The 20,254-nt window shown below is 45.7% G+C and overlaps 1 protein-coding gene across 1 annotated transcript; it reads right to left on the bottom strand.

The window, feature by feature from the left end:
* Positions 1–136: 136 nt before the first annotated feature.
* On the bottom strand, positions 137–13,286 carry LOC144139685 (uncharacterized). Its single transcript, XM_077671972.1, has 8 exons — positions 13,077–13,286; positions 10,651–10,974; positions 9,605–9,911; positions 7,590–9,016; positions 6,523–7,010; positions 4,961–5,245; positions 3,396–3,814; positions 137–1,184 (listed from the first exon to the last, which is right to left on the bottom strand). The coding sequence occupies exons 1-8, from the start codon at positions 13,284–13,286 to the stop codon at positions 880–882; spliced, it is 3,765 nt and encodes a 1,254-aa protein (XP_077528098.1). The 3' UTR covers positions 137–879.
* Positions 13,287–20,254: the final 6,968 nt, after the last annotated feature.

Genomic DNA, 20,254 nt, shown 5'->3' on the forward strand with positions numbered 1-20,254 from the left:
GTGCGAAAACACGCAGGCAGCAGGTTACATCGTAAATAAGCCATACAATAAAGAATTTATGGTGACATCGATTTAAAAACCAATAGGTTGGTAACAGTTCGGATAGGTTGTTTCTGCATAAGCAGCAAATGGGTTACCAAAAATATTTATGGCAACTTTTTGGAAAGCGGAAATCTGAATTCAGTAATGAAATCGGGAGTTTTGCCATTTGATGGTGAATGAGAGCTTGGGAGTGACTTGAAATGCGGGACATTTCTTGGGGATATTCCACCTTTTTTCAGCGAAGATGTTCTGGCTGGTAAATGAAATAACGGCCGTCGAGTTGACGCCTCCAGACCTGACCGTTCGGGAGGGACACGTTTGTGGACATAGATGTTTTCCCGTAATATCTCTTCCGGCATTGTTCATCACAGATTACGTTACACATTTAAGAGCTGTCTTAAGAGAGGTAGTGAAGCGCATGCCACACGCCATAATCTCTACTAAAACATCTTGTCTATCGATGTAATAGTAAGGCACGTCCAGAAAGAGTTGTCACAAATGCTCTGTTAGTACACTCCGTGCAAGTTCTTCTCGCGTAATGGTAAGTCTGCGAGCCGCACTGCGCTGAAAAAACAGCATCGGCCACAAGCACGCTCACACACACTCATATTCAGCTGAGCATATGTACATACAAAAAAGTGATATCCCTTCGAGATATGTATACCAGGAGCAGTGATCGCCTAGCTCTGGACTGCTGTGAGCACAACAGGTCGACACAATCTATTTGGCTGGAGCACGAAAATTTCACGTGTTAGTTCACTAGTGCGGAAGAAGTCTTTCATGGCACGAAGACGACGCAAAAGTCTCAATTTCCATTTAGCTGACTGTTCCCGCACGTCACGATGCTCTCATTCCCGCCATCGTTGTAACCAGCACCAGAAGCCAAAAATGGTCAAAACTCGGGTGTCCACTAGGTGATGTGCACTGAAGGTCGTCTTCTTGCAAGTCGATGAGGGGCTTCCGGATCTGCTCAGTGGGATAAACACACTCGCTCTGTCGTGCCAGGTTGTGAACGTAGATGGCCGCGTCGAAGTGGAGCATCTGGACACGCAGAGTCTCTCTCAGCCATCTCCGGAGCCAGCGACTCAGCCAGAGAAGACGGCAGTCACACACCCATGGGTTCCCTTCCAGCCGTATGCCTCCTGTAGAAGAAAAGCGGTAAGGATGAGGTTTTTTATTTGTGAGGTCACTGCGTCCTTTCTACGAACAGAGCAAAACGCAGGCACGACCCATGCATTTTCTGAAGTTACACAGACTCTGCAACCCGTTTGTCAACTTTTTTCCGAAATCCTAATCGTTTGTAGAACTTAGTCAACCAACACAACCAATATGTAGATGAGGGCAGTGGTTCTCAGCCACGACTGCCCCGGGGACCCCTTCTGGGCTCGCGAAAATGATGTGGACGCCACGATGGAGGCTGTGTTGATCAGTGTGATGCTGTAAAGCGATTTGCATTTGCAGCTAACGTAGCCCGCACTTGTACAATGCCCGCCTTTTCTACTCGACGTTAATTGCAATGCGCGTCAAAATGTTGAAGAATTTGCTCTTGAATCTAAAATTCTTCTAAACCCCTATACGCCGCCTTTTCTGTGTCTTCTTTTTTCTTCTTCTCACAGCTCGCGTTTTGTGCAAAACGCAGGTGTTAAAATATGAGCTACGCAGAGAAACTTCCGGTACATATAATGCGGCGGAGCAACCTTTCAGCACTGCAAGCACGTGCCATGGCGAAATGGTGAAAAGAATGGCGGGCGGAAACGTTTTCAGGGAGGCAGCCTGAAATTGTCTCGCAGACCCTTATATCAGAACCACTGTATTAGAGAGTCTCAAAGTACCTCAGTCAAAAATTACTGCTCTATGCCCACAGATAGGTTGGAAACATGTTCAAAAGACTTTTCTCCCTTACCCGGACTTGGCGTTCCTCGTTCGCTGTAATAACGTCATTACAGCGGGGTAGCAGCTGTAATGACATTTTTTTCCTTTCCTTCATTTGCAGCAACGAATGTATTTGACAGTCATTATAAAAATAAAGCAACAAAAGGAAAGCACAAATGGAAGGCGTATCCTCTGAGACGAGCAGATCACCCAGCGCTGCTTCGTTGTGGTGACAACTATAGCTTCTACAGCGCTTCCAGACGCGAAGGAAAGAGTCAGAGCGTTTATTGGAAGTGTTGCAGTGCCCTATAACCACCTACAAATGATTTATAAAGGTAAACGTCAACGCGCTTACTGTTGTAATAGTTCACCCACGTTGTATTCAGGTGTGTATAAATAGTGTGCAGGGGTCATTAAGATTTTGCTGGTAACGGGAGAAATAAACAGGCTGAAGAGACCCCATGCGGCGCAAGAAAACTATAAAGAAATTCACCAGGATGCGCACAACCATATCATACATACTAACCTGCTTATAATTCAACCTCTCAGTACTGGTCTTAATGCGAGATAAGTGTACCGACCTACGTTATAAATTTTTCGACAATACTAGGAAAAAAGGGCGTAATTGCAATTAAAGCAGGTCAAAAGCGGGTTTTGTTTAGCCTCATGACCACCCTGATGAAAAATTTCGACAATGAAGTTTCTAGTTTTTGTCATGGTGTACTCACTCATACGAATAATATTGTGTTTTTAATAGGCCGTTGAAACCAATACAAACTGGCTTGGAAAGCAAAGATACTGCACAGCTGTTTGCAAGTTGGGACACATATAACTTTCTGAGCCTACTAAAGTAATCTGAGTAAAGTAATCTCAGTAATGCATTGTCACACTAAGACATGTTCGCAGTCATTTATTCCCAGGACATCGCAGGACTGGAACCACCTTCTCGGGCCAACAGCTGCCGTCACAGAGCCTCTACAATTCCGAAGGAACTTAGTTGACACCGTTTTTGCCGGCACTATCTGATAATGTATATTACTTATGCTGCTTTTGTTGTATCTTTTGTTGTTTTTACCCACTCCCCTCTGTAATGGGGAGTGGGTAAAGGCCTTGAGGGTAAAATAAATGAAATGAAATGAAATGAAATAGTGATATCGTAAAAAGGGTAATTATAACCGCAAAACAATGTTGACGCTACAGATAAGTTATCTTTACGACACGGATTCGCAAGGGGACTGATTGATAGAAACAAGGGTTCGTACAAGCATTAGGGAGTGAAATCTATTGAACGGACATACGACGCCGCACAAACGAATGGGAGGCTGAACGGGAACTGACAAACGACGCCGGATTATCCAGAATTTCGCGCTGTTTCTATATTTAGAAGTAATATTCGGTTCATATGGTTCCCGTATGACTTAGAAAACATATGCAGAAACGTGTTTCTGCAAACAACTCTCTATTTTCTCCTTGAAACTCACCTGCCAAGTGCTGAGTGCCTCTCCATAAACCGGCCTCTTCACCCGCTGGTTTCAGGACCTCGGGTCCAATGGACGACAGAAGGTTGTCCCGCAGGTCCAGAGTGAGGTAGCGTACATCCGCGAGGTAGCGAAGCAGACCCGCCGGAAGGCGTCGAATGCTTGTTCCGGTGAGCCTCAAGACGAGCTCGTGACTGCCGTGGAGACCAAGGAGAGCGTCGGGAAAGACCACGCGCAGCTGGCGGCCAGTGACCGTAAGCTCTGTGAGCTTGGCCCCGAAGGCCCACTGAAGCTGGTGTGATAGCACGGGCTCCTCCACTTCGACGAGAACGCGTCGCAGGGAGTGCAGCCGTGAAACTAGCTCCTGGAGTCGGAAGGACCGCACCGACCCGTAGCTGGTTGCCCGTAGACTGGTGAGGAACCTGCGGTTTGGTGAATAGTAGGTTTCTTCTTGCCTTATGTTTGTCGTCTTGAACTGCTAAGACTTGCCCAGAGCAGATCTGTATTTAATTTTCCCCTAGAACTTTTATGGCGAGAGCAGTGTCGCGCTACCCTCTAACTGGTTAAAACGGTTCTCGACAGGTAAATAAACGAAACCAAGAGTTGCAAAAGGTTTAAAACATCTGATCGTGGGTGCAAGCATAACAATGTCGACATGTACCTTGTAGTATGTGCCCATACTGGTTAGGTGCGCCTCCACAGTTTGTACTATTCGCAGTAGGCGCTTGTAAACATGCAGTGTTATACTAATGTATACGGAAATCTGGCGATAGTGTCTAGGCCAATCTCGCTTCAGCTACAATGCCGTCATGTACCCGGAAAGAATGATACACGTGTCTTTCGCATGGCTCACGAAAGTGCTGAAAGGTTGTGTGTGACTATAAAACACAAAAATATTGTTAAACGATTATTTGAAGGTCGCTTATCTATAGAACAGACAAGTTCCATGACATTTATTTGGTAGAAATTTTTCGGGAGCTTCATGCAAGGGAAAGCAGAAAAATAATGTCCCCCATTTAGATGACTTTGGCACTAAATGCAAAAAGAAGCCATGTGGCTAGGCAAGCAAGGTAGAGGAGGAATGTTGCTAGCTGCTATTGCGGCACCGCTCAAGGCGCGCGACAGCAATGACAGAATTCCCTCTGGTGCAAATTGTTATAAAAGTCTATGCTCGCAACGACTCTTACTGTCAGTGTAAGAGAAGACCATCGGTGCTGCATCGCCCTAATCACAATTATAACCCCAATATATTCCCCTCACCATGGTACCCTAGCAGCTAAGACGTTGCGCTGCTGAGCCCAAGGATGTGGGTTCGATCCCGGCCATGGTGCTGCCTTGGGGATGGATGCGAAAAGCCGAAAAGCCGCGTGTAGAGATTTTGGAGCACGGTTATGATCCCCGGGTGGTTGAATGTATTCCGGTGCCCTCCACTACAGCGAGCCTCAAAGTCCACGTGCTGTTTTGGCGTGTTAAACGCCATAATCTGAATTACAATTGATGAGTTCTTGGCGGATGGAACGTGTGCTGCATGGGTAAGTGTAAGATGCACGGGAGGGAAAATTAAATACCTCAGGCCATGCAGAGATCTGGGATCGAGGAACTTGAGCTGCAGCCGCCTAATGTCGAGCTCTTGGATGCCGTGGGCACCGGTGAAGCTGTCCGTAGCGAGAAAGGAAATCGGGTTGCCTGAAATATCCAGCCTTCGGAGCAGAGGCATGAAGTGCCACAGGTGGCGAGGAATCAGTTCCAGTAAGTTCGAAGAAATGTCCAGCTCTTTGAGACTTCTCATGTGACGAAATGCTTCGGTCGACACGTTGAAGATAAAATTTTCCGCCAAGTCCAAAGAGGCCAGCCTGGTGACAAAAATATTTGTTATAAGAAAGACGAGACACCCAAAGCGCGTAATTTTAAGCAGGGGCTCTTGTTGCAGGGCTTATGTTATAATGAAAGAGGTGCGCTTATGTTTTGTTTGCTAATCAATAATATTGAAACGTGAGGTTGTGTATCTTCACAGTTTTATATAAAAAAAGAAACAAAGAAAGAAAAAGGTGACCCTCCACCGTTTTAGTAATTTTTGGTGCAGGTAAACTAATGTAAACCAAGTATAGGGAAAAAAGTACCGAACAAACAAACACTGAGAGGTAGCATCAATTTGAAAAGACGGAGATGTTGTACATAACTGATAAGAACTTTTAATGGTGCTTTTTAGCCATTTTCTCTACTACATGAAAGCAGGACCACGTGGTAGCGTTAGCCTGCTTTCCCTAGTTTTAGTATGCGGAATGAGCAGTTTCGCCAGTGTAGATGAAATTGTAGACACCCAGAATACACGAAATTGTATGAGATAACTGAGTGACTGAGATTTTCAGTGAGAGCGGATGTCGTAAATAAAAAGCGTTTTTAGCTAGGCATGAAGCAGCAGTATATTTAGAAGCTGCTGCGTCGTAATGCTCACCCTCTTTATCAGTGCTGGGGCGCTTAGTGAGACTGTCACTGCTAGTGCATGATACCTGCAAGATCATAACCTGGTCTTCAAATATACTTGTATCCTGGAACCCTTCCTAACTGGTGACTGTGTGAGGTGGCCAGTATTTTGCAAAATAAGAGCTAATACTCACTGTCCAACGTCAAGATGAATTCGTCGCTTTATAATATGAAACTCACCGCGAACTGCGAATTATTGTTTTTTTGGTCTTAGAAATTTCGTTGCATGTTCAGCACATAAAACTAAAAAACAAGCCCAGCACTGACAAAATTCACACACCCGAGGTAAGACAAAGGGAAGTGATGAGTCCGAAACAATAAACTCGGAAATAAAACCCAGGAAGAGAAACAGGTATGCTTTGAAAAGAACACTCACTCTCACGTTCTTTCGCGCGCTCGCTCGGTCGCTAGCTTATTAACTCACTCACTCACTCACTCACTCACTCACTCACTCACTCACTCACTCACTCACTCACTCACTCACTCACTCACTCACTCACTCACTCACTCACTCACTCACTCACTCACACAGCTTATGCAGACCTCTCGCGCAAAGCCGTATAAGGTCAGGGAGGCCAACAACAGGAAGAGGTCCATGCTATAACGCACTATTACAAAGGTTTAAAAATCTTACGAGTGTGCTTACCTCTTCAAGGGCAGGGCCGATACTCTCGCTAAGCTGCAGTTTCTCAAATTCAAGGTCTCGAGTGTCTTGAGCGGCTGAAGGAACGCAGTGCCAATGGTGAACAATGGGTTCTGAGACAGGTCCAAGTGAATCAGCTGCCCAAGACTAGCGAACGAGTCATCTGCGATGACAATTATGCGGTTCCCAGAGAGATTCAAAGCCTGCAGGTTCTGAAAGCCGTTGAAGTCTCTGCCACTAACACTTGGAATCTTGTTTCCAGAGAGGTCAAGCACACGCAAGGTCGCCTTGACGGGAGCAAGAAAACTGGTTTCACTTCGGTTCAGGTGGTTACAGGAGAGATTAAGGCGTTCCAGGGTGGTGTACTCAAAGGCGTCGTCCGGAAGTGATGTGATCAGGTTGTTGCTTAAGTCGAGTACGCGGAGCTTCGTCAGGTTTCCAAAGCTGAATTCCCCGATGGTATCGAGCTTGTTGTGGCTGAGCACGATAACCTGCGGTTTGAAATAGAACACCACAAAAAATAAATTTAATTTGGCGCGGTAAACATGAAAAGCAAGTCACAATTAGCGGATTAAGAAAGTATAGTTTCTAAACTAGAACTAGGTAGGAATAAGTCATGTGTATTAGGTTTGCGCTACAGCAGATAGGCTACCATAAAAATCGCAATTAAAATTAAGGTTCAGCACCTTCTCACCGGAGCCTACGTGGGCATTGTTCCGCAGACAAAGAAGTTAACATACAGCTGATACTACAGTGCAGTTCATAAGTAATTACTTTTGCCTCACAATGCGAAACGCAGGCGCTGGAAGTTGTCTCTACCCCGAATGCATTACGCAGTTCCACCTTACAAACTGAAGTGAACTATTGCTCCGAGCAACAACGCTTACAATTCCCGCTGGTGCCTAATATATTTCCGAGTGTGAGTCGCTCTTTTTATTTTAGGTTGCCTGTTGCATAAATCCCGCTGTTATGTGAGAAAAAACACCTCCATAAACACTCCAAATTTTTCAATGAAGTCGCAAGAGTTAGATGAAGCACGGGGCTTTACAAAATTCAGTTGATAAATTTACCTGCAGATCTGGAGACTGTTTGAAGTCGCCGAACGTGAGGTTGCGAATTAAGTTGTGGTCCGCCTGGAAGACCTGAAGAACGCCCAGATTGTGCAGGATGTCACTGACGACTTCAATCTTGTTGTAAGATAGATGCAGACTCAGCAAGGAGGACCCCACGCTAGCCAAAAAAGAGTCATCGATTTCAACTAGCTGATTGTGACTGGCATCCAATTTCCGCACAGAGTACACCAATGATTCATTCGACGTCGCGTCCCGGCCCATCCCTTGAGACTGAAGAGACACCAGAGCATTGTGAGATAAATTGATAAAGAGGGCACTACTTCCAGAGTTCCGAAAACAGTCCAGTTTAAAAGACGTCAGGTTGTTGTCCTGTAACATCAAGTTGGACAGTGAAGGAAGATTGCTGAATGCAGACGTCTCTATTGCCGTGATTTGATTTCTCGAGAGGACGACATTATGAATTCTGGGAAGATCTTTGAAGGCTTCTTGTCTGATTACCTGTATCTTGTTTCCCAAAAGCACGACGTTGACCAATCTGGACAAATTCTTGAACGTTCCCGAACCTATGGTGGTGAGTTGGTTGTGGGCGAGCACTACCCTGTTGAGTCTGTGGTGAATTCGTTCCTTGAAGAAGCCAGGAGTTATGTAACCGATCCTGTTGCCTTCGAGGTCAAAGTGAGCTAAAGACGGTAAGCCTTGAAGGTAGGAGTCAGTGAGGTTTAGCATCTGGTTATGGTCTAGTTGGAGCCACTTAACCTGTTTCATGTGGCGTATGAGCTCAAGGGGAAAGAATCTTTGCCCCAAGGCTGAACTCAGCTCCAGGACTTCGAGTGTAGGCCTCAGCGGCAAGAATACGTGGTAGTCTAAGAACTGTATGGCATTGAATGACAACTTCAGCTCCCTAAGCTTCATCAGGTGAGTGAATGTGTCTTGAGACAGTGTTTTAATCCCGTTGTTGGCGAGGCTGAGTGTAGTGAGGTTATTACCCCATGATTTGAAGTCATCCATGCAGATGGATGATATACGATTGTCTTGTAGGCTGAGGCGGCTCAGGCGCTGAGTCGTCTGTAAGGCACTAGATGGCACACGTTCGAAGACGTTTCCTGATAAGTCTAGCACCTCCAGGGTGCTGCGGAAACGTTTTATGTCGGATGGTTCGAGAAACCTGAGGGAGTTTCCTCGAAGGTACAGTACTGACAGGGAGGTCAAGGCTCGAACCGCGTCAGGAAACTGGTGGAACAGGTTGAAGCTAAGGTCTAGGACGATGAGGACGGTCTCAAGCCCGCCGAACGCGTGCTCAGCAATGTCGGTGAGTCTGTTGTTGGCGAGTGAGAGCCGCTCCACTGAGACACTTCGGAACAAGCCCACTGGAATCGCGGTGATAAAGTTGAACTCCATGTGCAGATCACGCAGGTTCACCGAACCTGCGGTGAAAATACAGTGAGTCACGAATTAGAACAGATCGAAAGAGGGAAAAAAACTAAAATAGTTGCTTATACTTCGGCAAACCCTTTTTTTTCATGCAATAAACATTTACTACAGCCGACTGTTTTTCTCCATCTCCGGAAATGAGAACGTTTTCGAGTAGAAACATTTTGTGCATTTGGTTCGTGGCATCATTCGTACTTTTTTTCCTAATATTTTTTTGCAAATACTCTGCGCAGGAGGTTGAAAAAAAGAGGTGGTAGTACTCATCCCGGTACTTAATTGGTGACCACGATTTTTCAGCTATTGAATCGCTCCTTGAGCACATGAGAATAAAGATCTGTGTTGCATCGTTAACAGCCCAGCTCGCCTACTCTTGGTATGCTTGCGCCCTCATCATACATTGCCTCTAATCTAAGAACATAAGATACGTTTTGCACGTTTACGATAACCTTAATTGCAGTCTTTTCGCGCCGGAGTGTCATTTCTTCCCAGACTGGTGCCGTAGGTATTCGGCGTTATTCAGCATACGCCGTCTGCAGTCTGCCATGCAAACGGAATTATCAAAATAGAAGGCGCGCCCTCACCGTTGAACAGTTTATCAGGCAGGCGATCCATCAGATTCCGGCTGAGGTCGAGCTGGTCTATGTGGCGCGCCGGCAGGAACCAGGTGGCCGGGAGCGTCTTGAGCAGGTTTCCACCCAAAAAGAGGGCCGCGAGGGAGCCCAGCCGCCGCAGAGCGTGTCGCGGCAAGTGCTCGAGCAGATTATGCGCCAGGTTGAGGCGCGTGAGGGACGCCGGGAACGGTGAGCCAGTTATGTCCGACAGCAAGTTTCGGTCCAACTCTAGTGTTGCCAGCTCGCTCAGGTTAGAGAATACGCCGTCCCTTAGCACCTGTTAGAGGGTTGGCGTGCGGGGCAACAGTAAAGAGACATAGGAGGTTGCGTGAACGATATAAAATTTTTCTTCGGCTGGAGGGTTCAGGTCGAATAAAACCAAAATTTCCACTTAAAATGTTGTATTAAACGCGGAGATCCATTCCCACAGAGAAGCAAATAGCGATGTAACTACATTGGCCTCGGATCAAAACTAGCTCATCCAGATTTACGCTGCCACAGAAAAGGTGGCAGTGATTAGGTGGTTTTTAGGTGATTAGGTAATTTAGCAGTTATTAGGTGTTTAAATGTTAGGTGGTTTGAGAGTACATAGGTGGTTTAATGATTAGGTCGTTAGGTGTTAGGTAAGTTACCAGTGACTAGGTGGTTTCAGGTTTGTTTGAAACAAAATTTCGGACATTGCACTCTCTTTGCAGAGTGGCGAGGGAACACCGTGGTAACCAAATTCGACTTTTTGACCAGTATAGCTTTGGTATCATTTGAATAATCGTAATGTTTCTTTATTTTTCCCACTGTGTGCATGATAGCACCGAAGGGCGTTAATTTTTCTTAAATAGGTCTCGAACAAAATACGGGGTATGCTCATTAGAGTCAAACGTGGGAATTTACGATGAAAGTTACATCCCAGCTTGGTCCTAGCCCTATTTGTCAAGAAGGGAAGCAAACCCGTTAAGGACACTTCAGTGTCAACTCTCCTATTCGAGGAGCAGCTAAAAAGGGACGTATAGCGCCCTCACCTTAACCCTGTTGTCTCCCAGAAAGAGGCTTCGCAGCAAGACCGCGCGTGAAAGCTCTTCCCATTCGTGCCGCCGCAGCTCGTGGATGCGGTTAGACTGCAAGTTGAGCCACTGTAGGTGACGGAGTCTGCGGAGGGCGTGAAGCGGAGCTTCAGCGAGCGCATTGTGGCTGAGGTCAAGGGAGACGAGGTTGTCCTCAGCGCCGCAGAAGGCGCGAGGTAGGATGCGCCTCAGCGAGTTGTGCAGCAGGCGTAACGTCGACAGCCTCGTGCCGGCCAGCGAGTCATTGCCCAGAACCTCGAGACCCGACCGTGCCAGAGTCATCTGGAAATACGGGTCAAGCAAAGAAATCACGAGCCTGAACTAATATTAACTGTCTTAGTGGGATCGATGATGTCCTGTAAAAAAAACTAATGCATTACCCCCTAGACCTGTTTGCCGATCGGAAAGCTCTGATTATATCTCTGGACAAAGGGCGTGTGGGTGATACTGGGCTTCCATTGTTTCAGAACGGTTCTTTGAAGACCGCAAAAAGGAACGCTACTAGATAAGACAACACACTCTCCGATCATGTATAAGGAGTGCGATCATCATCAGTTTCATCATCATCATCATTATCATCGTCATTATTATTATTATTATCCGCCTCCTCAGGTCCACTGCAGGACGCGGACTTCTCCCATTGACTCTAACCGCTCATATCCTGCGCTCCTCGAGTCCACAGTTTACTCCCGGAATTTCGTCTTTCATCCCTCGAACGGATTACTTGCCTTCCCTTTCTTCTCGACCCATCTCTTGGTATCCACTCTGTTACCAGAACTGTCCAAAGTTGTTAGTTCGTCTCACGACATGGCGAGCCCTAATCCATTTCTTTTTCTTTACTTGAACTATGATGTATTCTTCTCTAGTTTGTTCTGCGATTCAGATAGCTCGTTTAGAGTCCATGAGTGGTATACGTGCGAAACATCATTCTTTCTGTGGACCTTTGAGCCGACCAAAGTTTGCTTTGTAGTTGTTTAGTAAGGCGCCAATTTTTAGCTCCGTATGGGGCTCAAAGTTGGCGCCTTAATAAAAACAAGAACAAATGAAGACAAAAACAACCTTTCATGTCTACCCAACTCAGCTGTGCCATAGTACAACTTTACCTCATCCACCACGTATCGGCATACATATTGATCATTCGTAGATGCGTTTACTTAGGGTGCTAAAAATCGACACATCGGTTTGTTCTTAGGTTGCGATTTGGATCTTCGAAAGTTGGGCGATCGATTGGACGCCTTTTTAGCGGAGTGTTTTACGTACTTTGGACGCAGTTTTGATTTGAGGAAGCCCCCGCGCTTCGCCCAACCCTTTTGAGAAGGGATAGTAAAGTTTTATTCTACTAAAACGGACTGCAGTATACGTAACCACTAAGAAACTTTGTAATACCGTAGATAAACGCTTTCATATTTTTGTTGTACCTGGTAGCACTGTGAAAGCTTTAGATGTCGACGGCTCGGATCTGTACTGCATATTGTTCTCGTCGCAGCACATACGTAATCGAGCTTCTGCTTTGCCTTTGCTGCTATTTTTAATGTGCCTATCAAATGCGGTTTCGCTGCAATTGAATAGAAGCTGCCCAGTCGCCATGATATCACTTAAATTACATCATTCAGGCACGCAATGATTGCCAAGGCTGAAAAAGAGAGAAACATTTTTCCCAAAAGTTTTCGAGTTATGTGATGGCGGTAGAACAGTAATATTTAGCTCGTTACTTTTTGACCACCTAATCTAAACACTTGATAGGCTTACAGATTCGGTTCTGGGAATATTCAGTATTTAAAAAAAAAGGTAATAAATCAAAGTCACTCTCTTTCTGGTCACCCGTGCCAGGGCTGCAGCCAAGGCCCAAGGGTACCTGGACTGAGGTGAACCCACCCCACCGAGTGACGGCTCAACCACCACCGTCTGCTCTAATAAATGTTTCTTCTCTCTCTCTCACTCTCTTGAGAGAAAGATAATGAAAACGGGAAGTATTCTCCCACGCAACTTGATTCAAAGCCAAAGCCTAAATTCCAAATGCATCGATGGTGTCGGAATTGCGCAATCGGAGAAATGTCGGCGTCAGAACACGAGAGACCCAGTTCGATTCCGACCACGGCAAGCATTTTCTCTCTTTTGTAAAGAAAGCTCCGCGTTTCATCATAATCATTATCACTATCATTACGTGCGCCCTCCCATTGTGCAACGTTACCTTTCGGCAGTGCGTTTTCGTTTCAACACCGCCAGTGCGGCAAATACAAAGCTTCGCGTTAAAAAAGTGTTGTGTGGTAGTTTAAATTCAACACCCAACTGGTTCACTTGAGTCCGTGGTTGACCGGTCAGGTATGCTTTATGTGTTTGCCTACAGTCAAAGAGCGATCGCGTTGTTACGTAAGCGTCCTCACCTGTCCGTTCTCGCAGTCTCCTACGTTGGTAGGGAACGTGGAGAAAGGTACGGACACGCAGACTACATCCCGTACGATGTCGTGGCTGCACAGGCATAGGGGGTTGAAAGCGCAAGGCTCCTGCTGCTGCTGGTGCTGGGACAGGGAACATTGTACGGGCCAGAGCAGCGACCAGAAGCTGGCGAGCGCGGTCACCAGAAGCCGATGCATCTGCAAATGGGCCAAGCAAAGGCAGACAACACCATTTTACAGCTTAGAGAGGGTTAAAAGGGCCGTTAAACCAAAAATTTAAGCACAATAAAAACGCGAGGGCTCAGCGCAGAATTTCGGAAATGTTAAGTTTACCCATTTATTTACAGCCTGTGGATATGTGTGCCCGCATGGCGCAAACTGCGAAATACCCACCTTGACGATATCTTCTTTTGCTTCGAATATGAGGGGTTAAGTGAGCAATTCTAGATGTGCAGAACAAAATAAAATCCTCCCCGATGAAATAAAATACGATTCGACTGCTTCGAGCAAGCAAGTTTAAGTATGTAGGAGAAGCCTCTACCCCCGGAAGGCGTTGTTTGACAATGACGTCAAGCCAATAGACGACTAGGCGAAAGAACGTGACCGGCTCAAAGCCGAGGCGCCAAGCAGAAAGAGCACGGTCCTATTTGGACAGAAAACATTACCATCGATATTTGAAACGCGCCCCATTGTCCCTTATCCCCGGCAGCAAAGCGCCTCCATATTATTGCAGCGACGCTTAACCGTGCCGCGGGGTGGAGTGTTTTGAAAAGACGTTGATGGCGGGGTGGGCCTGAGTAGCAAGGAGGCCTGCAGTAAGGGAGCGAGAGAGATGGAAAGCGGGGAGAAGCTAGGAAGGGGGGTTGGTGGGAAGTCACGGCCGAGGCTGCTTGGGTGCGGGGAATTTCGCGGGTCGGGGAAGCGGGGACGCCATGTTGATGGCCCCTGCCGCGCGAGGGATCGGTTGTGTCCGGGAGAGGTCTTACACCGTGGGTTTTATTGGCCGTGCATGAAGCGTCATCACGGGAGAGACAAACGAAAAAGCTCGTCAGCTCGTGCGGCTGGCCAGGAGATTCCCCGGGGGATTTGGTCGGGGCTTTCTCCTAATGCGCGAGGAAAAAGGATCGTTGCTTGACGTCTGATCGTTCTCGCTCGGCATACCGCTCTGAAGTTGGCAACCCTGACGCGGTTTTGTGGGATACGGGGCACATGGGCGCTGCTCCGTTCTTTCGGCAGTTCGCGTATTTCGAAACAATGGAGCGCGCTGTGCCAACGTCGAATTAGTTTACCTTAACATAATCCCCCCTCCCTTTCACCATCTATCAACGTCGGCATTTTCCGCACAGGGCCCGCCTTATATGGAGGTGAAGCACTAGGTTCAAAAGTTTTACGGTAAAACGAGTGTCGATGGAGAACCGCAAATACTTTGCCTCTTTGGTGTGCGGCTTCACAAGCGCTATACAAAGGCGAGTCTTACCGCCAAATTTAAACTGTTTGTGGAATTGATTTCTTTCAGGATAGTTGCCAAACTGTTCGTGAGTTTTGCAACGTCTCTAAACCGGGGTATAATCAGCATTTAGTAATGTTCACTACAACGTCTAATACACCCCAAACTTGACGTTATCTGGAAATCTGGCATGTTATGCTTACTACCACGGTATAGATCGCCCTTAAATGATGTTTCGGCAGCATAACGGTATCCCACGACACGAGAAAACGTTAGCATAATGCCTATGAGCGTTCTGATAAGTATTGAACAAGAGTGCGAATCTGATTAGTATGTTTTCCAAAATATACTAATACACTGACACGCTACAACGGTGGCTTCACTTACTACACTCAACGGGCCCGAAATTTTAATCAAATATGACCTGCATGCCACAAATTACACAATGAGCACAGTTGACCGATATTCCAGACGCTTCATGTAACCCTTTTGATAATGTTCAAAAAACACAAGAAGTAATTTTCTCCGAAGAAAATATTTACCCAACAAGTACAACACTTTCACGACGCATGACCACTGACAATTTGTATGTTGTCCCAGTCTGTAGTCACAGTGCATCATTTCGTTCTTCGAGGCCGCCGCGAAACATACGGAAAACACTTGCAAGATACATTTTCCTGCTAGAGCATTGATTTGCATCTACAGATGTCGAATGGGCGAGCCGACGCGTCAAGTAAAACTGCTACGTCGTGGCGAAACTGCTCGTTTACAAGCATTATAGCTCTACCTGAGACAGAACCTTATATTTCATTAGTTCCACAATACACCCGGGTAGGCAGGTACGCCGAAACGCATAAGTGTGATCGATTAGTTTTTTTGTGTACGCTGCGGCAAACCGAGGTGCGGAGGCCCAAAGTTTTCTTTTTCTAGTGTTTGCCCACCATCGTTGAAGCTTCATTGCTATTTCCCTCTCCTTTTTTACCTCCGTAGCTATTCCCGAAGCTCGCGAGAGAAAGTGTGGGGGGAAATAGCTACGGAAGAAAGAAGGAAAGTGGAGAAAAAATTCCCGACGGGTGGAATGCGAACCCACGACCTCCAGAATACGTGTCTGGTGTGATGACCACTACGCTACCACTTCCTTTCTTTCTTCCAAAAATTCTTCATCTGTTTCAATGACCTACCGCATCCTCCCCTTTCCTTTCCTTGGCATTCTTGGCTTACAAACCTGATTTTGGTATTATTTCAACGAGCCCCTCAGTTCCCATTCTGATTCGCTACATGCATAGCGAGGTAGTCTTGATGCCATAGGTAGCTGAAGAGGGTTAAGCGCTGGTCGACCACTCTTGACATGTCGTCGACGCTCGAGTCACGGCCCATGGATTAAAAAAGAAGGTCCCCTTCACCCCGAGTAGTACGAGTGGCAGTGGCTACAACCCCAAAGCGCGGACAACGAGAAAGTGCAGGGGGAAAACCGCCCCGGCAGTAGCGTAGTGGTCATCGCACCAACGCGTATTTCGTAGGTTGTGTTTCGGATCCCACCGGGCGAGCATTTTTTCTCCACTCTCTTTTTTCCAAAAATGTTTTACCTGTTTCAATGACCTACCGCGTCCTCCCCTTTGCTTTCCTTGGTATTCTTGGATGATAACAATCCTTATTTCTGTGTATATGTATATATATATATATATATATATATATATATATATATATATATATATATATATATATATATATATATATATATATATCTTGCTGCTCTCTGTACAGGAATGATTTACAACCTTTGTCAAAATTTTGTGGGCCAATCCTAAGCCTTCTCGACCGCAAAGCATTCAAATATTCGGATTTGCCCTTAAACGTCACAAACACATTTTAAGGCAGAGAGAAGAGAGACTACAACTTTATTGAAGCGCCTGCAGTTTCCCTGCCCCAACCTATTCAGGCGGAGGCTTGGATCGACGTGGCCTAACGTCGTCCTGGCGGCGAGGCTAGCGTCTTGCGGGCGTCGGCTTCCGGGGACTGGCCCCTTCAGCGCTCCGCCCATCCGGTCGCTGCCTCTCGACCGCCGCCAGGATCTGCTGGACGTAAAAAAGGCAGTAAAAAAAAAAGGTGTTTTCTCTACCTTTCCTGCAAAAAAAGTTGCAGCCTCGCTCGGGACGCAAGGTTGTACATTGAGTTTTTTGCAGCCTGTGTGTTCTCGGCTTGGCCCACAAGTTTTTGACAAAGACTGTACACTCAATTCCTGTGGAGCACGCTACCCTTTCCTCCTACCACCCAGATGCCAAGTATAGTACTCTATCATGTTTCAATCACGGGGCTCCAATTCCTAAAAGGAATGTCTATGGCCAGATGTGTGCCACTTACGTGAAGGGGCATATCTTTTTTTGATCATTCTCTATCCCCCAATTGCCGCGGGACACTGAAAATAGCAATTACCTTCTTAATTTTTTCTTTGTACTTCCTTCTCGGGCGACTGTGATTTCTTTGTTATTGCTTATGCCCGTGACAAATGCGGGCATGGGCATATCTTCTTTTGACCAATCTCTTTCCTCCCTGTTGTGACGGGACGCTGAAAATAGCAGTTAGCTTGGTAAATTTCTTTTTCGTTATTTTTTCTTTTTTTGTTTTTGTTCTCATGTTCGTATCGCGTGACTTTTATTTTGTTGTTATTTTTCGCCCTCTTCCACTTCTCTCATTTTTTTCCCTGCCCTGCAACTATAATCGCATTATAGAAACTCCCTTCCCTTCCCCTGCCCTCTCCCTTGCTACACTCTCTATATATCTAGCACTGAACCCAACTTTTTCTCTAAGAAAGGAAGTCAGCTTTCTGAAACGTCAGTAAACTTTTATTGTCTTAATGTTTTTCTCGTATGTGTCTCTTTTTACGTACCTTTTATATATATATAAATATATATATATATATATATATATATATATATATATATATATATATATATATATATATATATATATATATATATATATATATATATATATATATATATATATATATATATATGGCATGCTGGCGATGGGGCAGAAGGCGTGGTGAACACAAAGTAAGAAACCTCGGTAACAGCAACAGCGGAGGGTTTATTTCGACGTTTCGACTTCGAGACAAGTCTTCTACAGGAATGATGGCTTCGGTCGTTTCGGAAGAGAGCATATATGTCGAAAGTGGAAAGCGGGTTTACGAATGGCCAACGATACCACACACAAACATACGTGAACAACACAAACACGAAGCGGGAATCTTCCTTATTAGAAGAATGAACAAAAAATGATCAACGAAGAGAGAGACGCCGGAAACGACCGAAGCCATCATTCCTGTAGAAGACTTGTCTCGAAGTCGAAACGTCGAAATAAACCATCCGCTGTTGCTTTTACCGAGGTTTCTTACTTTATATATATATATATAGATATATATATATATATATATATATATATATATATATATATATATATATATATATATATATATATATATATATATATATATATATATATATATATATATATATATATATATATATATATATATATATATATATATATATATATATATATATATAGAGAGAGAGAGAGAGAGAGAGAGAGAAAGAAAGACAGAGATCAACTAACTGATTAAAATTCAGCTGCGGACTATTGGCGCTCCCAAACTACGACGCAGCACTTGCCCTTCTAAGTCGCGGTCGTACATGTTGCGCCGAGAATGTCGCTGACAGCAGCACTTATCATTTGCCCACTTATGAAATCTGAAACCTCAGCAATTCGTGACCAGCTTGCGTTTGCTGGTTCCGCCGATTCATTTTGTGTTTATAACTGCGCGCTTTTTTCTGGCACTTTTTCCAGTTTTACGGGAGCGGTTGAGGGTAAAAGAGCAGAAACTCTGGAAATAGCAGGAGGAAGCAAAGACGTGAGAAGAATAAATGGGGAGTTTGCAGAATCTGGGATGAAGGAAGCCAAGAAAAGCAAAAAAGAAACGTGCCAAAAGAAACGAAACTCACACTGTGTATTGAAAGAAGATAGGAGGAAATAACAATAAATGGCACGGTAACACCAAAGAACACTAGACTCATGAGAAACTAACAACGCTGAAAGCAACGTAGTTGTTGCCTATTTTTGCTTGGTGGTTTGTTACCATTCTTTTAAAGCTAACTTTCTAGCTCTACCAGCCACTGGTTCTTTCGTGGCGTGCGGAACAAGGAACTCCCAATGCGGCCGCGGTGGTGGCGGCGGAAATGGGTGGGGGGTGGGGGGGGGGGGGTTCACTCACGGAGCACGGTGGAGATAGCGCGGGGAAAAGGTACCCAGCATTCTCCGCGCAGCTGCTTGCTTGCAGCGGCGGGCGCGCCGGCGTGACGAATTTGTCGTCTGCTTTAGCGACGGTTGCTTTGGGCCGGGTTTTCATTCAGCGCCAGGGTTGGGGAGGGCGCTTTGCAGGCGACACATGAAACAAGAGTGACGGGAGGCAGTGAGAGAGAAGACGCATTAGCGCTCGTGCCACGCTCCTTCTCACCCTTCCAAAGATGTTCCTCTCCGTTTTGTTTCCGCTGACGCACGTTCGTTCGGGACGCCACCCGCGCGAATCCCAGGTTACGGCGGGGAATGGGAGGGTAAGGGTGCTTTTTGGCGCGAATCCCAGGTAACGGCTAGCAGAATCTCTGATTTCAACCTTTGTAGAGCCACGTGTGTGAATTGCAGGGACGCCGCGTGAGCAATTGTTGTTGGTGTCGTTTAGAGGTTCGCCTTCCCACCACCTTCACAGAGTGGATTGGAGCCAATTTTTTTAGAAACCACTGTTTTTTTTAGTGTATTTTAATTAAATATTTTTCCAAGAGTAAAGCTCAACAGCTTTTTGGTCGTATTCGTGGTTAGCCAAAAAAGAATAATTTTGGAATATACGCATCCCTTCACTTCTGCCGTTCCACGTCTAACCAAGAAGATGGAATTCGTACATTGTTCCCCACTAAAATATACTTTCCTAACAATTCCTTAAAAAACGCCAGAGCGACGCATATGCAAAATTATAGATATAACATCGCCATTGCGCCTCTTCGTAAGACGCTGGAAGCAATAAAATCTTCATTTCATGTGACTTCCTCCCTGTCACCCCCTTCCTTCTACCAGTTTGGGCTCAAATAAAGTTCCTTCTCTCTCTCTCTCTCTCTCTCTCTCTCTCTCTCTCTCTCTCTCTTCATTTCATGTTTATTCATTCATTCTGGTGAGGGTCACTGATATCTCAGCCGGTCATTAGCTTTCTTGCCACTCTGCAGCGTTTTTGAACGAAGATTTTCGGGTCATTCACACGAGATATCAATTCTGGATGTCACTACTATCACTTCGCTGAGGCTGAGCAGAGAGACACAAAAAGAGGTAAACCCATTCGAGTGAAGACTGGAGTAGAAATGGTGCAAGGCGCCTTGGGAAATTAGCGCAATTGGCGCGTTACCCACGGTAGCACAGAAAGCCAAGGGCTACCTCGGGCTCTAAGCATTAAATTTTTCTTTTCTTCACAAAGAACAGACTCGTATTCTGACCGGCTTCGGAAAAGCGAAGCATGCTCCTCTGGGTGTTAGTAGTTTCTTAAGACGCGTGTTGCAACTGCAGTGCAGCGGAGGCCGTGCAATATATCGGCGTGTTTTACGGCAGATGCATAGATTTTATATTTTCGGCATTTTTTGCGCACTCCATTTCAACCTTTAAAAGTCTGCCGAGAGGT

Source organism: Haemaphysalis longicornis, unplaced genomic scaffold, assembly GCF_048455015.1.
Source record: "Haemaphysalis longicornis isolate Haplotype H1 unplaced genomic scaffold, Haemaphysalis longicornis Haplotype H1 scaffold_5, whole genome shotgun sequence".
Lineage (NCBI taxonomy): Eukaryota > Metazoa > Arthropoda > Arachnida > Ixodida > Ixodidae > Haemaphysalis > Haemaphysalis longicornis.